The sequence below is a fragment of the Haliotis cracherodii genome, unplaced genomic scaffold (assembly GCF_022045235.1).
Source record: "Haliotis cracherodii isolate W230 unplaced genomic scaffold, xgHalCrac1.p SCAF_7, whole genome shotgun sequence".
NCBI lineage: Eukaryota > Metazoa > Mollusca > Gastropoda > Lepetellida > Haliotidae > Haliotis > Haliotis cracherodii.
The window spans coordinates 28096022-28119237 of record NW_027266330.1 but is presented as its reverse complement, the minus strand read 5'-3'; the positions used below and the strand labels follow the sequence as shown (position 1 = coordinate 28119237).

Sequence of the window (23216 nt, the reverse complement as noted above, 5' to 3'; positions counted from 1 at the left end):
AATTTAACAAGTTTATACAGATAGGTTACGTCTCCTGCAGCATAGGTGCATACACGTCAAAATGAGGACATGTACTGGTCAAGTGGTCATTAGTTCTCATACATGACCTCATCAGTTACCAGACACGATGCAGACCATAGTTTTTAGAGAGTATGCAATACATAACATATGTCAGATGTTCTCGGAGGAACGGTAATGTCTGCACAAACTATACTCACCAGAGATGGTTAGCAGATGCGTGCAGTAGTGATTACAAGCCATACTTCGCCCTTGGTATCTTTACAAACACACCAACCACATCTGGAGACGATAACCAAATCTATCTACTTTCCACATCCAGTATTAGTTCGACCTAGCATCTTTACTTTACTATTAAGTGGTCGCTTGCCTCATCCCATGCCATCTACAGTGGTACACAGGTCATTAACCTTATATCAAATCTCTCCTTATCGGAACAGTTTCCGTACACGACAGTCCGGTGTCTGTAGCAGAGGAAGTAGCGGGGGCTGGTGACGTTGCCTACAGGGAAGTTGAGGTACTGTTGGTCGGGTTGGCCCACGCAGCTGGGTATTGTGTTCGTGCAGTTAGTACAGTAGGGGTAGTTGTTTATCCCACAATGCTCGTGATAGTCGCCTGTAATACAAATTTAAAAGATCAGTCTTTTATAGTTTAATTCATGCATACATATATGCACTTTTTACCAACCAAACATGTGCCCACGCGCTAGGAACATAATCCTATGTCAAAGTCACATGTCAAACAGTATAACCATGAAATTAGTCGTGATAATAGGTGTACATTATCAAGTTGCATGTACGTTTATTGTTTCATTTCTGACAAAACACACACACACACACACACACACACACATTTATATATATATACATATATATGTGCATATTATACAATGCACACATGCAGCCACACACACACACACACACACACACACACACACACACACACACACACACACACACACACACACACACATACAAACATAAGCATGGTTACCTCAGGGTAAGGGTATATTGAGATATACTCACCTAGACGTCCAAACAAAGAAACGTTTAGGTTTACAAAACAACTACTTTTCCAAACGGAGAAGTATTAAAGAATTCAATGAACTTGCGCCTCTGAGTAATGACGAGAAACTCTAGTCAGTCATCTGCATCATATAGTCCATCAATACTCAATACAGATGCGACATTTAGTTTTGTGTCTGTCAATGATAAAAACTTACAAGCATTCAGGGGTTCCGTTCGATTTCCACAATCGACTGATGTTGAAATGTCTTTGAAGATGTTGACGCACGTATTTGTCTCGACAGAGAAGAGTTCCGGGTACTTGCACTCCTGCTTGTACAGGGTGTTGAGGATATACTTGTAGGGCTTGGAGCAGTCGATGTAGCGGGCACAGTTGTCAGGATCCGCAAATATGGCAGTGGGGAATTTCCGGCAGGCGTCTTCGATGCGATCTGAGGAGTACATATCCACCTTTTCACACATATGGCACTGAGTTAGTTCGGTGTATCACCGATGTGAACAGATGTGAGCAGTTCCATGTGGCAGCAAACCCGAAGTGAAGCAGACAGACGTTTACCACTTCGGCAAAACCCACAAGCACGCATGTTACTAAGTGATGTGACAAACAACTTTTTTCCAGGAGACATGGTTACCGTATTTCTACCATGAAAACAGTGTGTTCAAACGACAGTCGAAGGATTAGGGTCAAGAAGTCCCACATTATGCACATATAAAAATGGTAAAACAAGCATTCCATCTCCAAACAGAACCTTAAAAGTGAACTTACTTAGAGTTTTCTGAAACATAATCCATAATTGCGTATTTTTCTGACGCCGTTTTTTTTCCGAATTATCCCTTCCTTGTCATCTTGTGTTATCAAGTGGAAACTGGACTTTTATAGTCAATTAACTCCCTTGCCTCGGGAAGATGTCCCTTGTTGACTAACTGATCACAATATTTCTTTGGGGAGAGACAATTTGTATCTTTGCTCTTTCTACTAAGATTTCCAAGAGCGTCATACGACTCTTGCCCTGAAGTTGTTTGATCAAGGTTACAACATTCAAGACCTCGGTAAAGCTTTCAAAAAGTTCTATGGTAGGCATGTGTAGGATATTTCCAAATTTGACGCATCAGTAAAAAAACATTATGTCCGATGCAATTCCCTGTTTTGACTTGACTTGACGTGTTTTTTCAGGTGAACAATTGACTTGCCTTTGCATGTGTTTGTGACGGGTGCCATCGGTGGGGCAGGGTGCGCTCACCTTTTCGCGACACCTCGCGGTGTCATTACTATTGGATAGTGATTTATAAACACATGCTCATGATGTAGTCGGAATCGTATAATCGACTCTGCTTTATGAATAGATTTCTATTGGATATGGAAAGGGTTTTGTCGCTATATCTATTTGAGTGTTGAGCCTGTATTACCAAAAATATATTCTCAGGAGCTTCTTAAGTTTATAAAAGATCTCTTAAGCATGTGTATGACTGGGGCTTTGGCTGTACAGAATGACGTCAACCATGTGACGTCTCAATGACGTATGGTAAGAATTATTGGAGCGTTGTGACGTAACGACAAAGTATCAGTTAAATAACCTGGTACGTAGTAGTGAGTGAGTATGGTTTTACGCCACTTTCAGCAATATTTCAGCAATATCACGGCGGGGGACACCAGAAATGGGCTTCACACATTGTACCCATGTCGGGAATCGAACCCGGGTCTTCAGCGTGACGAGCGAACGCTTTAACCAGTAGGCTACCCGACCGCCCCCGTTCGTAGTCAACAGGACCAGACTATCAATGATGCACTGTAGATGTTACTCACACTGACTAATCGTCCCTCCACACGCCCCTGTGTGGGGGTTAAATAGGTCACTCTTGCATCTGATGACGGACTCTGTCCGGTTGTTCCTGCACTTGACGAAGAGCGTTGAAGGCGGGAGTCCTGGGTAGGACTGGTTCCCGTCCTGCAGACCGACGCATGATGGTATTCTCTTCTCGCAGGGCAAGCAGTTAACCTGACTCTTTGGACAGTGCTTATTTTGTTCGTAATCACCTGCAATTTAATTTGTCTCCATTTTACCAAATGCTTTCAAGTGTTTCATACTTAATGTTTGTTTGTTTGTTGTTTAAAGCCGCACTCAGCAATATTCCACCTATATGACGGCGGTCTGTAAATAATCAAGTCAGGACCAGTCAATCCAGTAATTGACATCATGAGCATCGATCCACGCAATTGGGATACGATGACATGCATCAACCAATTCAGTGAGTTTGACCAGCTGGTTATGTACTGAGTACCTAACTTAAACAAAATAGCCTATGCTTATACAAACGGCCATGTACTGATTCACATTTCGTTGAGCTGTGCCAGGATCCGGTGATCGGTGGTTCGAATCCAAATTTCACCCCGATCACGTTCTTTGGTCTGACTGCACCTTACCACACGTTTGTTTAAACTTCCCCTCAAACTGTGCCGACAAGTCGTGATATAACTGAATACTTTTCAGACGGCGTCAAATCCGATTCACTCACTCATTCATGTCGCGGAGGGGGGGACTTACATGGTGCCACGGGCTCGTACCGCTTCCCGCACTTGACGAACTCGGGGTCTATACACACGGAGCCGTTAAAGAGCCTGGGGTAGCCACACTCGATGATCTGTGGTTGGCTTGAGGCACAGTTGATGTACTGGGCACAGTTGATAGGGTTTTGGGCACGTTTGCCGGGGTACGTCTGGCAGAAGAAGTTTACAGCGCCTGTTGATGGAAAGTGTAAATGTGAACCATTAGCACCATGATGGCAATACAGAAGCGGTATGCGTGTTATAAAACGTTTGCTGTAAATGGTAACCTATGCTCTTTCACCACCAGTCCCTCTCATACAGTTTGTTTGTTTGTTTGTTGTTTAACGCCGTACTCAGCAATATTCCAGCTATATGACGACGGTCTGTAAATAATCGAGTCTGGACCAGACAATCCAGTGATTGACATCATGAGCATCGCTCCTCGCAATTGGGATACGAAGACATGCATCAACCAAGTCAGTGAGCCTGACCACCTCATCCAATTAGTCGCCTCTTACGACAAGCATAGTCGCCTTTTACGGCAAGAATGGATTGCTGAAGACCTATTCTATCCCGGATCTTCACGGATCAAATGGGATTTCAGGTATCAAATACTCATTAACACCCCCAGGAAATATTTATGTTTATCTTCTCTTTTTGCCCCTTTATCTAAACATAACACCTCCTCCGTGTCGATCCTTATATGCAACTCACTACCCCAAACTTTTGACCACAGGCAATCCATACAGAAACAGGTGTACATGATGTTTATAGTGCAGCACTATACCAATATGGACCCATCGACACAGCACAACATCACCCAACACAACGCCCCAAGCACTGATGAACCCTTTCCCTCCCGATGCTGTCGTTTAAAAAAACAAAGCTATAAAACCCTTTCAATAATCATCAGAATTTCCTGCTGACAGGATTACGGCAGATCGCTTCGTGAAGCCAGAACCTTGTCCCGAGGTCCGAAAAATTAATCTGATTCAGAACAAAACACCCCATTACTTCGCATGTTAAATTTAACACTGAAATTGTCAATAGGATCTAATCTTTTCACATTAAAGCCAAGAAATGTATGTGCCCCACCACAAACTCCCTACCCCTTTCCACACACAGGCAACCACCCACCCACCCACCCAGTCCCCACCCAGTCCCCACCCGACTGTCGCAGGTCGCAACCCCACCGACTGAGTGGGCAATGGCTTACTCTGGGTGAGAGCTGTCCTGCAGTTTTTGTTGACCGGGTCAAAGTACTGGTTAAGGCCGCAGTTCGTGACCACCACCAGCCTCTCGTTGCGACACTGGATGAACTCCTCGCCCAGCTCCCGACCAGGGTAGTAGTGTAGACCGTCAATCTTGCCAGCACATGACGGCTTGGTGCAGGGGATCCCAGTGTACAGCTGAGAGTTGACAATGTACTCGCCTAGGGGACGAAGAGGTGATCGTTTAAATATTGGTTGATATTGCACGATTGCATAGATCACGTCTCTGACAACCAATTCATTGCGCACTCATGTGATTCATATTATCTTTTACTTTGTATTATCATTTTTCTTTTACATTCTTATACTTATTTATATTATTTTTTTATTTGTCTTTATATATTTATTTTCTTTCTACTTTTCCTTACTTTCTTTTCTTTCTATCTTTTTCTATTTTTCTTTAAAAAAATTTTTTTTATTTTTTTATTTATTTTTTATTATTTTTTTTTATTTATTTTTTTTATTTTTTTATTTTATTTTTTATTTATTTTATTTTATTTTATTTTATTTTTTTTTTTTTTGGGGGGGGGGGATGTATTCCAGCTATAATATGAGGCATTATGTAAATATTCGAACGATTAATAGACAAACCAGTGATTGATATTGCGAGCAACGATCCACATCGTCTCGAGAGGATTACGGACAATCAAAGTCAATGAGGCTGACCATTTGGTTGCCTCTTTCGACAAACATTGGTTGCTGGAATAATTCATATGACGTTATGGCATGTCAGGATTAGTTGCACACTATTAAACTTAATGTTAATCAAGTTCCCCGAAATTGTGTTCTTTTATAGGTCAGGTTTATGGTCGGTCATATTGTAATATCAAGAAATGAATTAACACTTGACAGTTTTCATTCCTGCAGAAATGGTATATCTATTTTTTTAATTAATTGGTTTCTTGCAGTATACGTGGGGGCTGATAAATTTGAGGTTCATGCCATCGACCACTGGTTTGATTAGTTCCAGGTTATAGTGATACAGCTTTAGTATTGCTGACTGACGTAAAACAACATTCTTTCACATGCTTGTGTCGGTCGCTACTTACATGCGTCCTTGACCTCTGGACTGCTGCCACAGGTGACCTGCATTTGGGCTTTGCATGTTCTGGATTCCACGTCAAACAGCTGGGGGTAAGGGCACTCCACTCTATAGCGGCCGAACCTGCTGGCAGGCTCGGAACAGTTGAAATACTGGGCACAGCTGATAGAGCTGGGGTACACACCAGTAGGGATGGAACTGCAGTAGGTTTCTGCCTCGGCGGAGGAGGACACTGGAATAGGAACATGTTTGTGTAGGTGTTGAAGGAGGACACTGGAATAGGAACACGTTTGTGTATGTGGTGAAGGAGGACACTGGAATAGGAACATGTTTGTGTTGGTGGTGAAGGAAGACACTGGAATAGGAACATGTTTGTGTAGGTGGTGAAGGTGGACACTAGACTAGGAACATGTTTGTGTAGGTGGTGAAGGAGGACACTGGAATAGGAACATGTTTGTGTAGGTGGTGAAGGAGGACACTAGACTAGGAACTTGTTTGTGTAGGTGGTGAAGGAGGACACTGGAATAGGAACATGTTTGTGTAGGTAGCGAAGGAGGACACTGGAATAGGAACATGTTTGTGTAGGTGGTGAAGGAGGACACTGGAATAGGAATATGTTTGTGTAGGTGGTGAAGGAGGACACTGGAATAGGAACATGTTTGTAAAGGTGGTGAAGGAGGACACTGGAATAGGAACATGTTTGTGTAGGTGGTGAAGGAGGACATTGAATAGGAACATGTTTGTAAAGGTGGTGAAGGAGGACACTGAATAGGAACATGTTTGTGTAAGAGGCGGACAAGGGATACCAAGATAGGAACATGTTTGTGTGAGAGGTGAAGGAGGACACTGAATAGGAACATATTTGTGTAAGAGGTGAAGAAGGAACACTGAATAGGAACATGGTTGTGTAAGAGGCCAAGACGGCACACCGAAATAGGAACATATTTGTTTAAAAGGCGGAGAAGGACACTGAATACGAACATGTTTGTGTGAATGGTGAAGAAGGGCACTGAATAGGAACATGTTTGTGTGATAGGTGAAGAAGGGCATTGGAATAGGAAGAACATGTTTGTGTGGGAGGTGAAGAAGGGCATTGGAATAGGAAGAATATGTTTGTGTGGGAGGTGAAGAAGGGCATTGGAATAGGAAGAACATGTTTGTGTGGGAGGTGAAGAAGGGCATTGGAATAGGAAGAACATGTTTGTGTGGGAGGTGAAGAAGGGCACTGAATAGGAAGAATATGTTTGTGTGGGAGGTGAAGAAGGGCATTGGAATAGGAAGAACATGTTTGTGTGGGAGGTGAAGGAGGACACTGGAATAGGAACATGTTTGTAAAGGTGGTGAAGGAGGACACTGGAATAGGAACATGTTTGTGTAGGTGGTGAAGGAGGACACTGGAATAGGAACATGTTTGTGTAGGTGGTGAAGGAGGACATTGAATAGGAACATGTTTGTAAAGGTGGTGAAGGAGGACACTGAATAGGAACATGTTTGTGTAAGAGGCGGACAAGGGATACCAAGATAGGAACATGTTTGTGTGAGAGGTGAAGGAGGACACTGAATAGGAACATATTTGTGTAAGAGGTGAAGAAGGAACACTGAATAGGAACATGGTTGTGTAAGAGGCCAAGACGGCACACCGAAATAGGAACATATTTGTTTAAAAGGCGGAGAAGGACACTGAATACGAACATGTTTGTGTGAATGGTGAAGAAGGGCACTGAATAGGAACATGTTTGTGTGATAGGTGAAGAAGGGCATTGGAATAGGAAGAACATGTTTGTGTGGGAGGTGAAGAAGGGCATTGGAATAGGAAGAATATGTTTGTGTGGGAGGTGAAGAAGGGCATTGGAATAGGAAGAACATGTTTGTGTGGGAGGTGAAGAAGGGCACTGAATAGGAAGAATATGTTTGTGTGGGAGGTGAAGAAGGGCATTGGAATAGGAAGAACATGTTTGTGTGGGAGGTGAAGAAGGGCATTGGAATAGGAAGAACATGTTTGTGTGAAAGGTGAAGAAGGGCATTGGAATAGGAAGAACATGTTTGTGTGGGAGGTGAAGAAGGGCACTGAATAGGAACATGTTTGTGTGGGAGGTGAAGAAGGGCATTGGAATAGGAAGAACATGTTTGTGTGGGAGGTGAAGAAGGGCATTGGAATAGGAAGAACATGTTTGTGTGGGAGGTGAAGAAGGGCATTGGAATAGGAAGAACATGTTTGTGTGGGAGGTGAAGAAGGGCATTGGAATAGGAAGAACATGTTTGTGTGAAAGGTGAAGAAGGGCATTGGAATAGGAAGAACATGTTTGTGTGGGAGGTGAAGAAGGGCATTGGAATAGGAAGAACATGTTTGTGTGAGAGGTGAGGGGTTGATGTTCTATGAACTGCCAATTTAAAGAGGTGTCCTGAAGAGTAAGATATACGTCCATGCTTTGTACATGTACAACTGTTTGCACATTAATCGGATGAAAAATAATAATATTCTCTTTTAGTAAATTATATTTAATATTCATATACACAAACTAGACTAACGTAAAAACAACTCTACTGAAACAAAGCAAATGAAATACTGGGTTTGAATTCGTGGACTCACTGTATATGAGAGATTGGCAGCGTCTAGTCGCGGTATTGAACTCGTAGGTAAGAGGACAATCACTGACGAGTGTTCGGTCCTTGGAGCAGTTGTAGTACTGAGTTCGACTGCCAGGGAGTGGGCCAGTCAGGCCGTCCGTCTGAGCCACACAGGATGGGTTGCTATTGTCACAATCCTGGCAGTTGGTGCCAACAATTCTGCAGTATTTGGTAAGGATGGCCCAGTATTCACCTAGGTAACAAAGAATAATCATGGCACCGTGGTTACATTACACAAGGGTGCACCACCTCCAGCCGAGATGGGGCACAAAGGCATCTTTGATAAATCAAAGTAATAAGAGTTGGTTGGTTTGTTGTATAACGCCGCACTCAGCAATATTACAGCTATATGACGGCGGTCTGTAGATAATCGAGTCTGGACAAGACAATCCAGTGATTAATATCATGAGCATCGATCCACGCAAGTGGGATCGATGACATACATCAACCAAGTCAGCGAGCCTGACCATCCGATTCCGTTCGCCGCCTCTTACGACACGCATTTTCGCCTTTTATGGCAGGCATGGGTTGCTGAAGACCTATTCTACCCCGGATCTTCACGATCCAGCGAAGATCCAAAGTAGTAATAGTCTGACTGGTAACAGGTCGTCATTTTGGTATATCCCTGTAAGCTACGTTCCATTATCACCAATTCTAGCACGTTCACCAGTCTAACGTATCATGGTAATCTCGTAATATCTCAATACACAGTCATATCTAAACAGCAGTTATGGTGTTGAAGACGTTTCCTGATTCAAAGGGTCCGTACTTACGAGGTTTCGCTCTATGCGAATAACACAGTTTCAAGTTATGCGTATGAAAAACAGTAGAGTAAAAACTTCATTATTACGGACCTCGATTATCCGGAACTTCACCTGACGACCGATTTCTGCTAGAAAAGAGTCAGTGTATATTATCCCGTAACCATGATTCGTAAATCCGGAATTACGTTTATCAGGACGATTTTAGTGGGACGGTACCTTCTGGATTAACGGGGTTTCACTGTCCGTTCAAAATAGTAATTCCCCTGTAGCCAGATCGGAATAACAGGGGTTCACTGTATACATCTCATGAAACTCTAGTAATGCTTTTAAACATGTTTTGTCATAATGACTAATTCAGAAATGAACAAAGCAAATAGCCGACAACATCACAGCAGCAATGCACCAGCTGCAATTTCATTTAAATCAAAAGCATCATAAACGAACTTTGATCGCCCAGGATAAATGAAGCATGCTTGGAGTCTTGAGCCCATCATATGTCTAATTTCTAAACTCTTCGGTTTCCTTTCCTTACCAGATCGCTTCAGAAGTTTCTCAACTGAAGCAAACCCACACAGAACACAAAATTCATCGATATTGCACCCGTTTAAGTACAGATTCCATGGCGCACAGTAACGACATCGTGTCCAAATATTACTCAACATATATAGCCCGGCCTTCATTATTTTCTATTCTGAACAGCTCGTTTATGTTAGTTTTCGAGTTGACACACAACAGATGTGCCGCTCTGAATGCTCCGCTTGTCGTACAGAGAATTTTGAAGCCTCGACCATGGCGCTCAGAAATGACATCGTGTACAAAATATTACTTAACATATATAGCCCGGCCTTCATTATTTTCCATTCTGAACAGCTCGTTTATGTTAGTTTTCGAGATGACACTCAACAGATGTGCCGCTCTGAATGCTCCGCTTGTCGTACAAAGAATTTAGCGGCCTCGACACACCGGAAAACGTACAAGAAGACGCGAACCACTGTGGAGTGTTTATAAGACCTTCACCAGGTATAATATCAGAGTACAACACCTCATTGTAGTCAGAGCAACGGTATTCCAATTAAGGAAGAAAAAAGACCACATACATCTGAGTCTCGGCTCGTATCTTCGCCCACAGGCTACCAGGGAGTGGTCTTTGCAGGAGGCTGATGTAGGGTCAAACAGATCGGGGTAGGGACACTCGGTCAGGAAGCGGCCAAACGGCCCGTTCTGCACGGCGCAGTCAAAGTACTGGTGGCAGTTCTCAGCGTGTGGGAACTTGGCCGTCGGGCTGCTGAGGCACGGGCCTTCCGCCTCCGTCGATGTTGTCACTGCAAGGGGGGAGGAGTGGGTTCAGTCACAATCACAGACACAAAAAGAGACATATTTATTTGAACTCATCTAAGTACATGCGTTCAAAACGACAATAGAATCATGATAAAATGTTATAAGTCTCCATTTACTGAGAGGGGCGGAGGTGTAGCCTGGTGGTAAAGCGTTCGCTCGTCACGCCGAAGATCCGGGTTTGATTCCCGACATGGGTACCATATGTGAAGCCCATTTCTGGTGTCCCCCGCCGTGATATTGCTGGAATATTGCTGAAAGCTGCGAAAAACCACACTCACTCACTCACTTTACTGACATGGGAGAGACTGCAAGTATACAGGTGTACACCTTTCACCAGATGTTGTTAACAAAGTAACACGTGAAGACGTGGAGGGACTATTGGAGGCAATTCGCCGTGAAGAGTTGTGTCCCCTCCTAAGGTCAGTATTCGATGGTCCCTGGGTTAAATGTAAGCTTCGCCGTTATTATGATTATTGGGTTTTCAGCACTATACAGTTGGTTTCAACAAAGGCGTGAACCTCAGGGCCTGTATGAGCTTTTTGCATAAAGCTGACAATCCGTGAGATGAATGACTGTTCAAAGCCGCGTTGAAAAACAAACTCATTCTCATGGTGTTTACTTACTGACAGGGATGGTTGGTGCCCCTGGAATCTTGCAGTCGGCTGTAGCGGGGGACGGGGGACGGGGGTGGAGGGTGGCGGTGTCTACTTACTGACAGGGATGGTGGGTGCCCCTGGGATCTTGCAGTCGGCTGTGATGGGGTCGAACTGCTGGGTCCCCGGGCAGGACATTATAGTGGTCCTCTGATCCTGGCACTGGAAGTAGCTCGACTGGTCCTCCAGCATGGCGTCCTTGTATCCGTCCGCCTTCCCGCGGCATGACAGCTGGGTTTCGTCACACGCCCGACAAGACTTTATGTCTTGACACAGCATCACAGTGAACTGGATGTACTCGCCTGCAAACAACATCATTGGGTTCGCATTACCTTCACGCACCATCAAAAGTCAGGTTTCCGGCTTTCGAAAATATTCCGGAAACCTTCAGCAACCTTCACTTGTCATGGTAATTTTCAGATATTTTGTATATGTTTCAATGACAAATTCATTTGACAAGGTTTCGTCAAGGTGTCAATGCCGGTCAAAGTGGGAAGGTTTCCGAAAGGTTTCCGAAAGGTTTCCGAAAGGTTTCCGGACATGACTTTTTTATGCTGTGTCCAGCTTGTTTGTCTGATGTCTTGCTGGGGTAAGAAAAAGATGAAACAAAAGACGTAAATTTTCAACATTTGAAAGATAAGTTTGTTGAATTCAAATATTTTTTTGTTAACAGGTGACAAAAAATACCCATACGTGTGAGGATAACCGTCTTCTGCAAAATATGGTTTGACCATTGCACTCAGAGCGAGTTGTAAACGTTACAATACTAGACATATAGGCCCTGTACTTTTCAATACATAATAATTTTTTTATTTGAAGTTTACACGATATACGGCTTTTCCATTGGGCGAGAGGTCGGTCACATGACCGCGAAATTGACGTTCATAAGTGTATGAACGACACAATTTGACGTTTTGGGAATTTGGGAATTCCCTACCACGAAAACATACATAAGCGTTCTTTGATCATTTAGAACCTTTATTCTTGGTCTCAGCGTTTCAGTATACGTTGAGAGATGTCAGAGAGCGTGACTGCATGATTGTTCACGAATATCTTCGCTGCGGCCTATCCTTATGAACACACGAAGAAATGCACATCTAATCTATCGTAGTATCGACTCGATCCGTGCCTTGGCTGACATTGACCGTCTCCAGCAATCTATGAATTTACCTTAGTGTCTGTTTGACGCATCTTTATTCACCTTTCAATGATCGGCCAGTTGATCAATGATGACTTACACATGTAACCGCCACAGGTTCATTAACAACTTCGAAAGCTCCGACGTTCATACAGTTTGGCCCTCACTCTATGAAGGTTCATACTCCAATGAACGCACACAAAGTGAAAGTCAATTCTTAAATGCTTTTGCAATTACTAACATCATCGGTCTTGATAACTGTTGATACAGTATCACTTAGCATCTAATTCGTTCGCTATGTTTAACGGCCGTCTCTGTGGTGTAGTGGACACCACAGAAAGCGGAAGGTCTGTGGTTCGATTCCCTGTCGCGTCAGACAAAATGATGTTAAAAGATGTAACAGTTACTTCTTGTTTTCGTTCCTGGCTCTCGGCAGGATTCGGATTAGAACAATCAGCCATACACACACGTGCATTCACATGCTAGATGAGTGACACAATCTCGAATGCGATGTTAAATCTCATTTGACTTCACTTAATATATGTGTATGTTGTAAAGCAGATATAAAACAGACATTATCAAATGTATTCGATCGAGTACGAATACGTAGATTTACATCAACAAAATCTAGAACACACCATAGAAACAAGCACAGGTTTGCAGATGTACAGCACTTGGACAATCCTTCTCAGATGGAGAGGTGAGGTGATGTGAAATGGGGTTTAACGTCGTGTCCAAGATAATTGCACTTATATAGCGACGTGCATGCACGTGTGTGTGTGTGTGTGTGTGTGTGGCTGCTTGTACTAGTCCGGACTGATGCCGATTTATAGTGCTAGCTCACTGAAATACCATGGCACAGTTTAACATGAATACCCCACACAGACACAGTATACTGACTCCGAGCCGACCAGTCCTTGTTTTAGCCCCTTAATGCCGAGCGCCAGACAGGGTAACAACAAGTACCATCTGTTAACGTCTTTTGGTATGACGCGGTCGGACCTTCCGCTTTCCGGGCGGACGCTCTACCACTAGACCACGGAGGCGGTCCAGATGGAGAGACCTCAGCAGAGCCCCGCAACACAAAGCGATCGTACCACTAGGTCCATCGTGACTCCTATCCTTTAAATAGGCAGACAGTAGAAGCGCTACGATCGCTTTGTGAAACGGGCTAATGAAGGCAACAGTTCACACAGCTCTGCGGCCTTTCCAACGTACATGGTGCCATGACCTTCCTTCTTGCTCCACACTCCGCGAGTGAGAAGTCCACACAGGCTCCAGTCTTGCCGTCAAAGTGCAGGGGGTAGGTGCACTCAAAGAGGTACTGGATTCCGTACTTGGGGTTGGGATTGGAACAGTTCCAGAACATAGCACAGCTGTCTGGGTGGAAGGCCTGTCGTGTTGGGTTGAAGGCACAGTACCTGCCGATCTCTTGGGCAGACACTGCAAAGGATGATGTTCAGATGGTCAAGGATATGGTAGTGTATCGAGGCGAGGCGGTCATAAAACAAAACAAGATGTTGACAGTTGAAACAAATTGTGGTAACATTTATAACACAATCCAATATTGTGATATAATAACTTGCATCAGTGCAATGGGTTTCACATTGGATAGAAATTATATCAATATGCTTTACTGTTTAAAATGTCGTGTATTTAACAGTGCACTATGCTCAATGGTCTGGTTTCCAATTTCAACTTCTTCATATTGAACTGAGATAGTGTATTTGTGTAATTTTATCATTACTTTGAAGAATGCTTGATTCTGATTGGACAAAGAAGACTGAATTCAGATATAAAATTAGACTAAATAGACAGTTAGAATTCCTTAATTTCAAAACACAGTAGGTAATTAATAAATAATTAGGCGAAGCTTTAACTGGTAGATTGATGTATATCATAAATTAAACTAGTAACAAAGTGTTTTTTGAGGGGCTTGAATCAGGCTAAGACTGCCTACCTGAGCATACTGCTCTCTAAACTGTTTGATACTCTTAATACTTTCATTTGATACCTGTGACAATTTGTAATGACATGCTCCTAATTCTCCCACAAAGCGTACCTGTTTGGAAGCGGGGAGCGGAGGTAGTGGTGACGGTGGTCGTGGGGATGGTGGTAGTAGTTGTGGTTGTAGTGGTTGTGGTCGTTGTAGTTGAGGTGGTAGCAGGTGTTGTGGTTGTGGGCAGTGCCTCGCACAACGACGTGGTAGAGTTGAAGATCTGACCCACGTTGCAAGTCGCGGCGACTGTGCGGGAGTCGAGGCAGGTGTAGAAGGCGTAGTTGTTGATCTGAAGTGCAGCGACGAAGTTGTCAGGCTTGCCCTTGCAGGAGGGGTTGGCGACGTCACAGGCTCGACATGATCCTTCGGTGGTGCAGTACTGCCGCCTGATGCTCAGGTACTCGCCTTGTGGAGAGACGGAGCTGGGTTATGTTGTGGTAAGTCATGATCAACGGGGTCTCTTCGCCACGGGTTAACGTGTGTGTGCAAGGTTCTCTGGTGTATAGGTTAACGTGTGTGTACTGGGTTCTCTGGGGTATAGGTTAACGTGTGTGTACTGGGTTCTCTGGGATATAGGTTAACGTGTGTGCAAGGTTCTCTGGGGTATAGGTTAACGCGTGTGTACTGGGTTCTCTGGGGTATAGGTTAACGTGTGTGTACTGGGTTCTCTGGGATATAGGTTAACGTGTGTGCAAGGTTCTCTGGGGTATAGGTTAACGTGTGTGTACTGGGTTCTCTGGGGTATAGGTTAACGTATGTGTACTGGGTTCTCTGGTGTATAGGTTAACGTGTGTGTACTGGGTTCTCTGGGGTATAGGTTAACGTGTGTGTGCAAGGTTATCTGGGGTATAGGTTAACTTGTGTGTAGATAGTTTTCTTGGGTATAGGTTAACGTGTGTGTGTAAGGTTCTCTGGGGTATATGTTAACGTGTGTGTGCAAGGTTCTCTGAGGTATAGGTTAACGTGTGTGTACTGGGTTCTCTAAGGGATTTGTTAACGTGTGTGTATGGTTTTCTGAGGTATATGTTAACTTGGTGTGCAACTAGTGTATGGATCTCCAGGGTATTGTTAACATGGTGTGTCTGCATGGATCTCCAGGGTATTGTTCACATGGTGTGTCTGTATAGATCTCCAGGGTATTGTTAACATGGTGTGTCTGCATGGATCTCCAGGGTATTGTTAACATGGTGTGTCTGCATGGATCTCCAGGGTATTGTTAACATGGTGTGTCTGCATGGATCTCCAGGGTATTGTTCACATGGTGTGTCTGTATAGATCTCCAGGGTATTGTTAACATGGTGTGTCTGCATGGATCTCCAGGGTATTGTTAACATGGTGTGTCTGCATGGATCTCCAGGGTATTGTTATCATGGTGTGTCTGCATGTGTTTTTTTGTCTCTGTCTTCATACTTATGTAAGCTAGAGGTAAACGCTATTCCCAACATAATTCATGGCTACAGTGGAGTAGATACACGTTTCAGTGTATGTGGTGTGTCTACGATAAAATCAAATTATGGTTTTGAGATGTAATAAAATGACAAGAAACACACCCTGAGGCAGTTCAGGGAAACATCCCAGTACTTACAAGGTTCTTGTTCGACTGGTCTAGGGGAGCACTTGGCCACAATATATTCCACGCATCTCCCCAGGAAGGAGTCAAACAGCATGGGGTAGTCACACTCCGCTACGAACGCTCCAAACTTGCTGGTCGGCAACGAACAGTTATAGTACCGAGCACACGAGTTTTCCATCAGGAACACGCCTGTAGGCTGCTGGGTGCACTCCACCGCAACCCGCGTAGGGTCCACTGAATAATAATAATAATAATAATAATAATAATAATAATATCGATGATTGACCAGCCAGGATCACTCAAACCCTCTTTGCTGCATTTATTAAGTTTAATCTTTGTATGTGGGATATATAAGTGTATGGTATTCTTCCCAAACCGCCTTTATCAATCTATCACCAGCGAATAGACATTTTTGGAAACTTGACTTTTGAAGCCAGTTAACTCCCTTGCCTTGGGCTATGCGCCACTTACCTATGGGCAGTGGGTCTGTTGGTGGGATCATACACTCTTGCTTGGCAGGCATGAAGATGGAGCCGATGACGATGCAGGTGTCGATGGTGGTGCGCTCGTTGTTACAGACGTAGAACATCACCTCGTCTGTCTGGATGGGGCCCTTGAAGTTGTCGGGGCGCCCCACACATGACGGGTAGTCCGCCTCACACTGGGGACACAGCTGGCCCTTTGTGCATACCCGGCTGTATCTGCGCAGCACAGAGTCGTAGGAACCTGGGCAGGATCAGTTGCATCATCATCATCATCATCATCATCATCGTCGTCATCATCATCATCGTCGTCGTCGTCGTTGTCGTCGTTATCATCATCGTCGTCGTCGTCATCGTCGTCGTCGGCATCATCATCGTCGTCGTCATCGTCATCGTCGTCGTCATTGTCATCATAATAATCATCATCATCATCATATAACACTCATAGACGCCACTGGTATTTATTATTATATCTGCGGTAACCGTAACGCTGTTCTGCTCCCTTTAAACCATATTTGCTTGTCGGATTGGAAACTGTACCGGACTTAAGGTACAACTTAATGTTAAGGGGTCGACCGTTTGATATTCGTGGGGAGGGATTCTTTAGACTAAAACTATAAGCCTTAATAAAATAAAATCAAAAAGATCTTGCAATAATGTATTTTTTGTTGCTGACAATTTCTTGTTATTTAACCGTCTGAAGCACGGTTATTTTTTCAAGCATTGTCTGTGACAATTAACCAGCCACCGCCCAGGAATATCAAATGATCGGTCCCTTAACTCAAAACGTCCTTGCGTCCACCATAACGTTCGTTCGTTCGTTCGTTCGTGCGTTCGTTGCAATCACAAAGTCTGACCGTCTGACCGTCTCTTACGACAAACAGGTTTCTGGCAAACTGACGCGGGAAACCAAAAGTTAAAAATATGGATGTGACGAATATTATTTGTGCATATGCTGCATGAATACAGCATATCCCCTTAAGTGTGCATGTGTAAGTTTCAGTGTGCATGCAATATCACCAAGCCCTTGACCTGAACGTACACGGTGTCTTGAACTCCGTCCTGGAACCACAGCGAGTGGCGGTGACACACCTCCTGGTCGCCGTGTCAAACAGCTGCGGGTAGACGCACTCCCGCCCGATGGCCATCCCGACCGGCTTGCACTCGAAGTACTTGGCGCAGTGGTTGTTGTGGGGAATGGGGCGAGACGGGTCCTGGGCACACAGTGTCTTGGCCTCAGCATCATTAGACGCTAAAATATAGAAATATACATCCATGAATCGTCATAGAACCCGTTATACTTGCTGTCTGCAGTATGCCTCTATGTATATAATGATGTACTTCTTACAGACAGGCATATAATGTCGTCATACTTGATGTCTGCAGTATGCCTCTATGTATATAATGATGTACTTCTTACAGACAGGTATATAATGTCGTTATACTGGCTGTCTGCAGTATGCATCTATGTATATAATGATGTACTTCTTACAGACAGGCATATAATGTCGTCATACTTCCTGTCTGCAGTATGCCTCTATGTATATAATGATGTACTTCTTACAGACAGGTATATAATGTCGTCATACTTGCTGTCTGCAGTATGCATCTACGTATATAATGATGTACTTCTTACAGACAGGTATATAATGTCGTCATACTTCCTGTCTGCAGTATGCCTCTATGTATATAATGATGTACTTCTTACAGACAGGTATATAATGTCGTCATACTTGCTGTCTGCAGTATGCATCTATGTAAATAATGATGTACTTCTTACAGACAGGCATATAATGTCGTCATACTTGCTGTCTGCAGTATGCCTCTATGTATATAATGATGTACTTCTTACAGACAGGTATATAATGTCGTCATACTTGCTGTCTGCAGTATGCCTCTATGTATATAATGATGTACTTCTTACAGACAGGTATATAATGTCGTCATACTTGCTGTCTGCAGTATGCATCTATGTATATAATTATGTACTTCTTACAGACAGGTATATAATGTCGTCATACTTGCTGTCTGCAGTATGCATCTATGTATATCATGATGTACTTCTTACAGACAGGTATATAATGTCGTCATACTTGCTGTCTGCAGTATGCCTCTATGTATATAATGATGTACTTCTTACAGACAGGTATATAATGTCGTCATACTTGCTGTCTGCAGTATGCATCTATGTAAATAATGATGTACTTCTTACAGACAGGTATATAATGTCGTCATACTTTCTGTCTGCAGTATGCATCTATGTATATAATGATGTACTTCTTACAGACAGGTATATAATGTCGTCATACTTCCTGTCTGCAGTATGCCTCTATGTATATAATGATGTACTTCTTACAGACAGGTATATAATGTCGTCATACTTGCTGTCTGCAGTATGCATCTATGTATATAATGATGTACTTCTTACAGACAGGTATATAATGTCGTTATACTTGCTGTCTGCAGTATGCATCTATGTATATAATGATGTACTTCTTACAGACAGGCATATAATGTCGTCATACTTGCTGTCTCCAGTATGCCTCTATATCCATTATGACGGACTTCTTACAGACAGGCATATAATGTTGTTATACTTGCTGTCTGCAGTTTGCCTCTATATCCATTATGACGGACTTCTTACCGCATTGTTGTCATCATATTCCTCGCCAGCTTAAACTATATACGTACATAGACCGTGACGTATCTCCTACAGGCGAGACTCATGGTCCTGCGAAGCCACGCCACCAAACACCACACCACAATCCCCATATCACTGCACCAAACCCAACAACACCACACCACCAAACTACACACCACATCGCACCGCACACACCAAACCACACCACAATTCACCACACAACCAGACACCACACCACTCACAACAAACCACACCACAACTCACCACACAACCAGACACCACAGCACACCACACCACACCACAACTCACCACACCACACCACACCACACCACACCACACCACACAACTAGACAGCACACCACACCACACCACACCACACCACATCACACTGCCCATTTACGTGCCGTTTACACATCATACGACCTCCCATGCCTACACTGATGACGTACTGTTCACACACTGGTCACCTGGTGCCATCATACGTCCTTGCCATGCCTACACTGATGACGTACCGTTCACACACTGGCCACCTGGTGCCATCATACGTCCTTCCCATGCCTACACTGATGACGTACCGTTCACACACTGGCCACCTGGTGCCATCATACGTCCTTCCCATGCCTACACTGATGACGTACTGTTTACACACTGGCCACCTGGTGCCATCATACGTCCTTCCCATGCCTACACTGATGACGTACCGTTCACACACTGGCCACCTGGTGCCATCATACGTCCTTCCCATGCCTACACTGATGACGTACCGTTCACACACTGGCCACCTGGTGCCATCATACGTCCTTCCCATGCCTACACTGATGACGTACCGTTCACACACTGGTCACCTGGTGCCATCATACGTCCTTGCCATGCCTACACTGATGACGTACCGTTCACACACTGGTCACCTGGTGCCATCATACGTCCTTCCCATGCCTACACTGATGACGTACCGTTCACACTATGGCCACCTGGTGCCATCATACGTCCTTGCCATGCCTACACTGATGACGTACCTCCTACAGTCGCGGCAGGCGTCGCCGAACACATGGCGCCGTCATATTCCTGACCGGACGGACACGAGTAAAAGGACGTCCTCTCGTCACGACACTCATAGAACCTGGTTCTGTCTGTGCTGATGCCGCTCTGGTAGTTGTTCTGGCGGCCCGCACAGGAAGGGTAGTACCGCTCACATTCGCTGCAGATGATGGCATTGGCGCATGAGGGAAACTTGCTCAGGAACTGCTCATATTCACCTAGGGGGACATTCAGAGTTAAATTAAATATTACAGTGCCATTCGCATTAGCTTTGAGAAAACATAACAGATCTTTAATGCAGTGAAAAATATGTCATAAATCACGTCGTCATTTAAATCAACAGACACGTTAAGAACCTTTTTCTATTTACAGATTAAACTACACGCAGCCCAGACAGCGAATGGTGCTTCTCCCAGAACGCGCTGTCCTGTCGAACCCACCCAGAACGTTTTGGAGAAAATGAAGGCTCCCCAACACTTCAGCTTTCTGAACTACCCAAATTGTCAGAAGGGCTGTATTCCTGGCCACCTGGGTACTCTCTCAATGTGGAGGTACCAAACCCTAAGGCACCGAAAACAGTGGGGAGTCAAGCAACTAGGTACTTAAGATGCAAGTCTGACATTTCGAAAGTGAGGTCCGCATATCTGCCATGTTTTTCCTCAATCTTGTCAATCATATTAGTGTCAAAAGGGACAGAAAACTCAATGATATACTATAAAATGATTTCATTTGATTTCTCAAAAAGGACAAGTCCAGGTTTGTTGGCCTGGATAGGTGTAAGGTTGTATAATTTATCATTGTCCATGACGCCCTCTCCATATTCATGGATTGATCTCTGTGTCAAAACCACAGGCATGGCGAAGACGGTAATAAAATGATCGAACCACTCTATCATGTCGGTTACGAAAATGTGTTTGTGCCAAAGCTGGGCATCCACTGACAATGTGTTGGACAGTCTCATTAAATTCATTGCATAATCTACATTTCATATGTACATTTTGAAGCAAATTCACACATTGACGGTTTCGAGTGGGAACTGACTGGTTCTGAGCAGCAAACAGAAAGCCTTCTGTTTTACTTTTCAGGCCAGCCGACTTCATCCAAGCGAAAGACTCTGCAGGTTTGATGTTCCTCTCAACATAGCGCACATAAACTGAATGCAGTGGTTGTTCAGATAGCTTCCCCTTGAAGAACTGAGTCTTGGCCGATTTGATAATGCACTTCGCTTGTTGATATTCATTTCAATACCGTCCAGCAGTACAGAACCATCAACAAAATCAACACTGACATTGAGATTATGTCCCACATCCTTGGCCCATTTAAGAACACTGTAGAATGCCTTGTTTTTATCATGAGTCATGACATGGCCCACAAGGGGATCATCAGACAAATAAATGTGTGCAAAGGTGCACAATACAATTCTACCACGAAGAGCCTCCGTGTTAATCAAACCACGCCCTCCCAGTCAGTCCCCTGAATTTCTTGTTTCGTCGAATCAACAACACCCAAATAATACGAAAGGACGTGTATAGTATAGGTATTTGTGGCTTTAACTTTTTTGCGGGCTTTCAACTCTTAACTCCAGATTTTCTTAAGTCTACATTCGTACTCTGCCTGAATTTTCTCCTTGATGTGAGCATTCTGGAGTCTGTCCCTAACCTGCATCCCTAAGTACGTATAGGCCTGACATTCCACGAGATGGTCAATAACTCCTCCCAGAAAGTAATCTGACTGATCCTCCCTCTTCTAGCGTGTCACGTTTCAGCTGAAGAATGACGCAGTTGTCCAGTCCAAAGGACATGCCAATATCATTAGAAAATGACTCTAAAAGGAGAATCTGGTGAAAAGGGGGTATCGGGGACATGAGCTGAGGAGGTCAAGGATGATAACCTTCTTCCTGGCTAAGCAATGAGCTTGAATGATTTAGTGACAAACAGAAAATCAAAGGACTAAAAGAATCTCCCTGAAATATTCCTCTTCTAATACAAATCATTATTCGGACGATGAAATTTACGGGAAACAAAAATAAACGGTTAACAGAACATGTTCAGATGATGATGATGAATGATGATGATGATAAGGAGGAGGAGGAGGAGGATGAGGACATGAGTTGAAGAGAGCCAGATCCCGAGGAGGAGTATCAGCTGTAGAACAAAAGAAAAGAAACACAGACATTGTCAACAATTATTGACATTTCAAGGGAAGGCGCAGTTGCAGGACAGATAGACATTGACACTCAGATACTTACACATTTGTTTGGGCTCCTTCCTGAGTCCGCAGTCCGCGAGACTGTACTCAACACACATCTCACTGGTGATGTCGAACAGGAAGGGGTAGATGCACTCTGACTCTCCCACAAGGTTGGAGCAGTTGTAGAACCAGTGACAGTACCTGGAGTGAGGAATGATGGCGGTGGGGCTGGTCCGGCAGACCGCCTGGGCTTTCGTGAGAGTGTCCACTACAAACACACGTAATCAGTAGATTTGGTTTGTTTGATCGCACTCAGCAACATTCCGGCTATATGACGGTGGCCTGTAAATCATGTAGTCTCGACTGGACAAACCAGTGAATGATATTGTGAACATGGTCCACACTGTGGGAGTAACATGACACGTAAGCCATCCAGTCATCGCAGCATAGGTTGCTGGAGATCCGTTCTAAACTGGAATCCCCTCGCGGAATCGCTAGATAAAAACCACTATAGCGTTGTATACAACGCCAAGGTGATTTAAACGCTTGGTTCTAGTCAATTCAAATAATACGAAAAACCTATTGTCTGCTTGCTAATAAATAAAGATGCAATGTTTCGGCACATATGGCAGTAGATCATTGAGAGCTTTTTAAAAGTTCTATGTTTGGCAAAAATAATTTGCTTAAGAAATGCCGTCTCATGGCCTCAGGGGTACAATAATTGATCACTGGGGGTGTTTGAGGTCCTCAAATAAGTTATGTTGTTCCAGCAATAAAATAAACCAGACAACCAATTGGGGGATCAGAAAATCCAGTGATACCATAGTTTAGCATGAAAACGACAGTTTTGAATGGCGGCATGAAAACTGAT

The 23216-nt window shown here is 43.9% G+C and overlaps 1 protein-coding gene across 1 annotated transcript in view; it reads right to left on the bottom strand.

Annotated features, from left to right (window-relative positions):
* Positions 1-231: 231 nt before the first annotated feature.
* Positions 232-23216, bottom strand: part of LOC139448275 (uncharacterized) — a 62578-nt gene continuing 39593 nt past the window's right edge. The window contains exons 11-26 of the mRNA XM_071229809.1: positions 22404-22613; positions 20134-20373; positions 17519-17728; positions 16466-16720; positions 16007-16228; positions 14485-14826; positions 13641-13865; positions 11344-11586; positions 10391-10615; positions 8492-8722; positions 5909-6133; positions 4805-5020; positions 3587-3781; positions 2848-3078; positions 1241-1474; positions 232-633 (exon numbers count right to left, since the gene is read on the bottom strand). Of these exons, the coding sequence (XP_071085910.1) occupies positions 404-633; positions 1241-1474; positions 2848-3078; positions 3587-3781; positions 4805-5020; positions 5909-6133; positions 8492-8722; positions 10391-10615; positions 11344-11586; positions 13641-13865; positions 14485-14826; positions 16007-16228; positions 16466-16720; positions 17519-17728; positions 20134-20373; positions 22404-22613 (3734 nt within the window). The 3' untranslated portion in view covers positions 232-403. The remainder of the gene's footprint in view (positions 634-1240; positions 1475-2847; positions 3079-3586; positions 3782-4804; positions 5021-5908; positions 6134-8491; positions 8723-10390; positions 10616-11343; positions 11587-13640; positions 13866-14484; positions 14827-16006; positions 16229-16465; positions 16721-17518; positions 17729-20133; positions 20374-22403; positions 22614-23216) is intronic.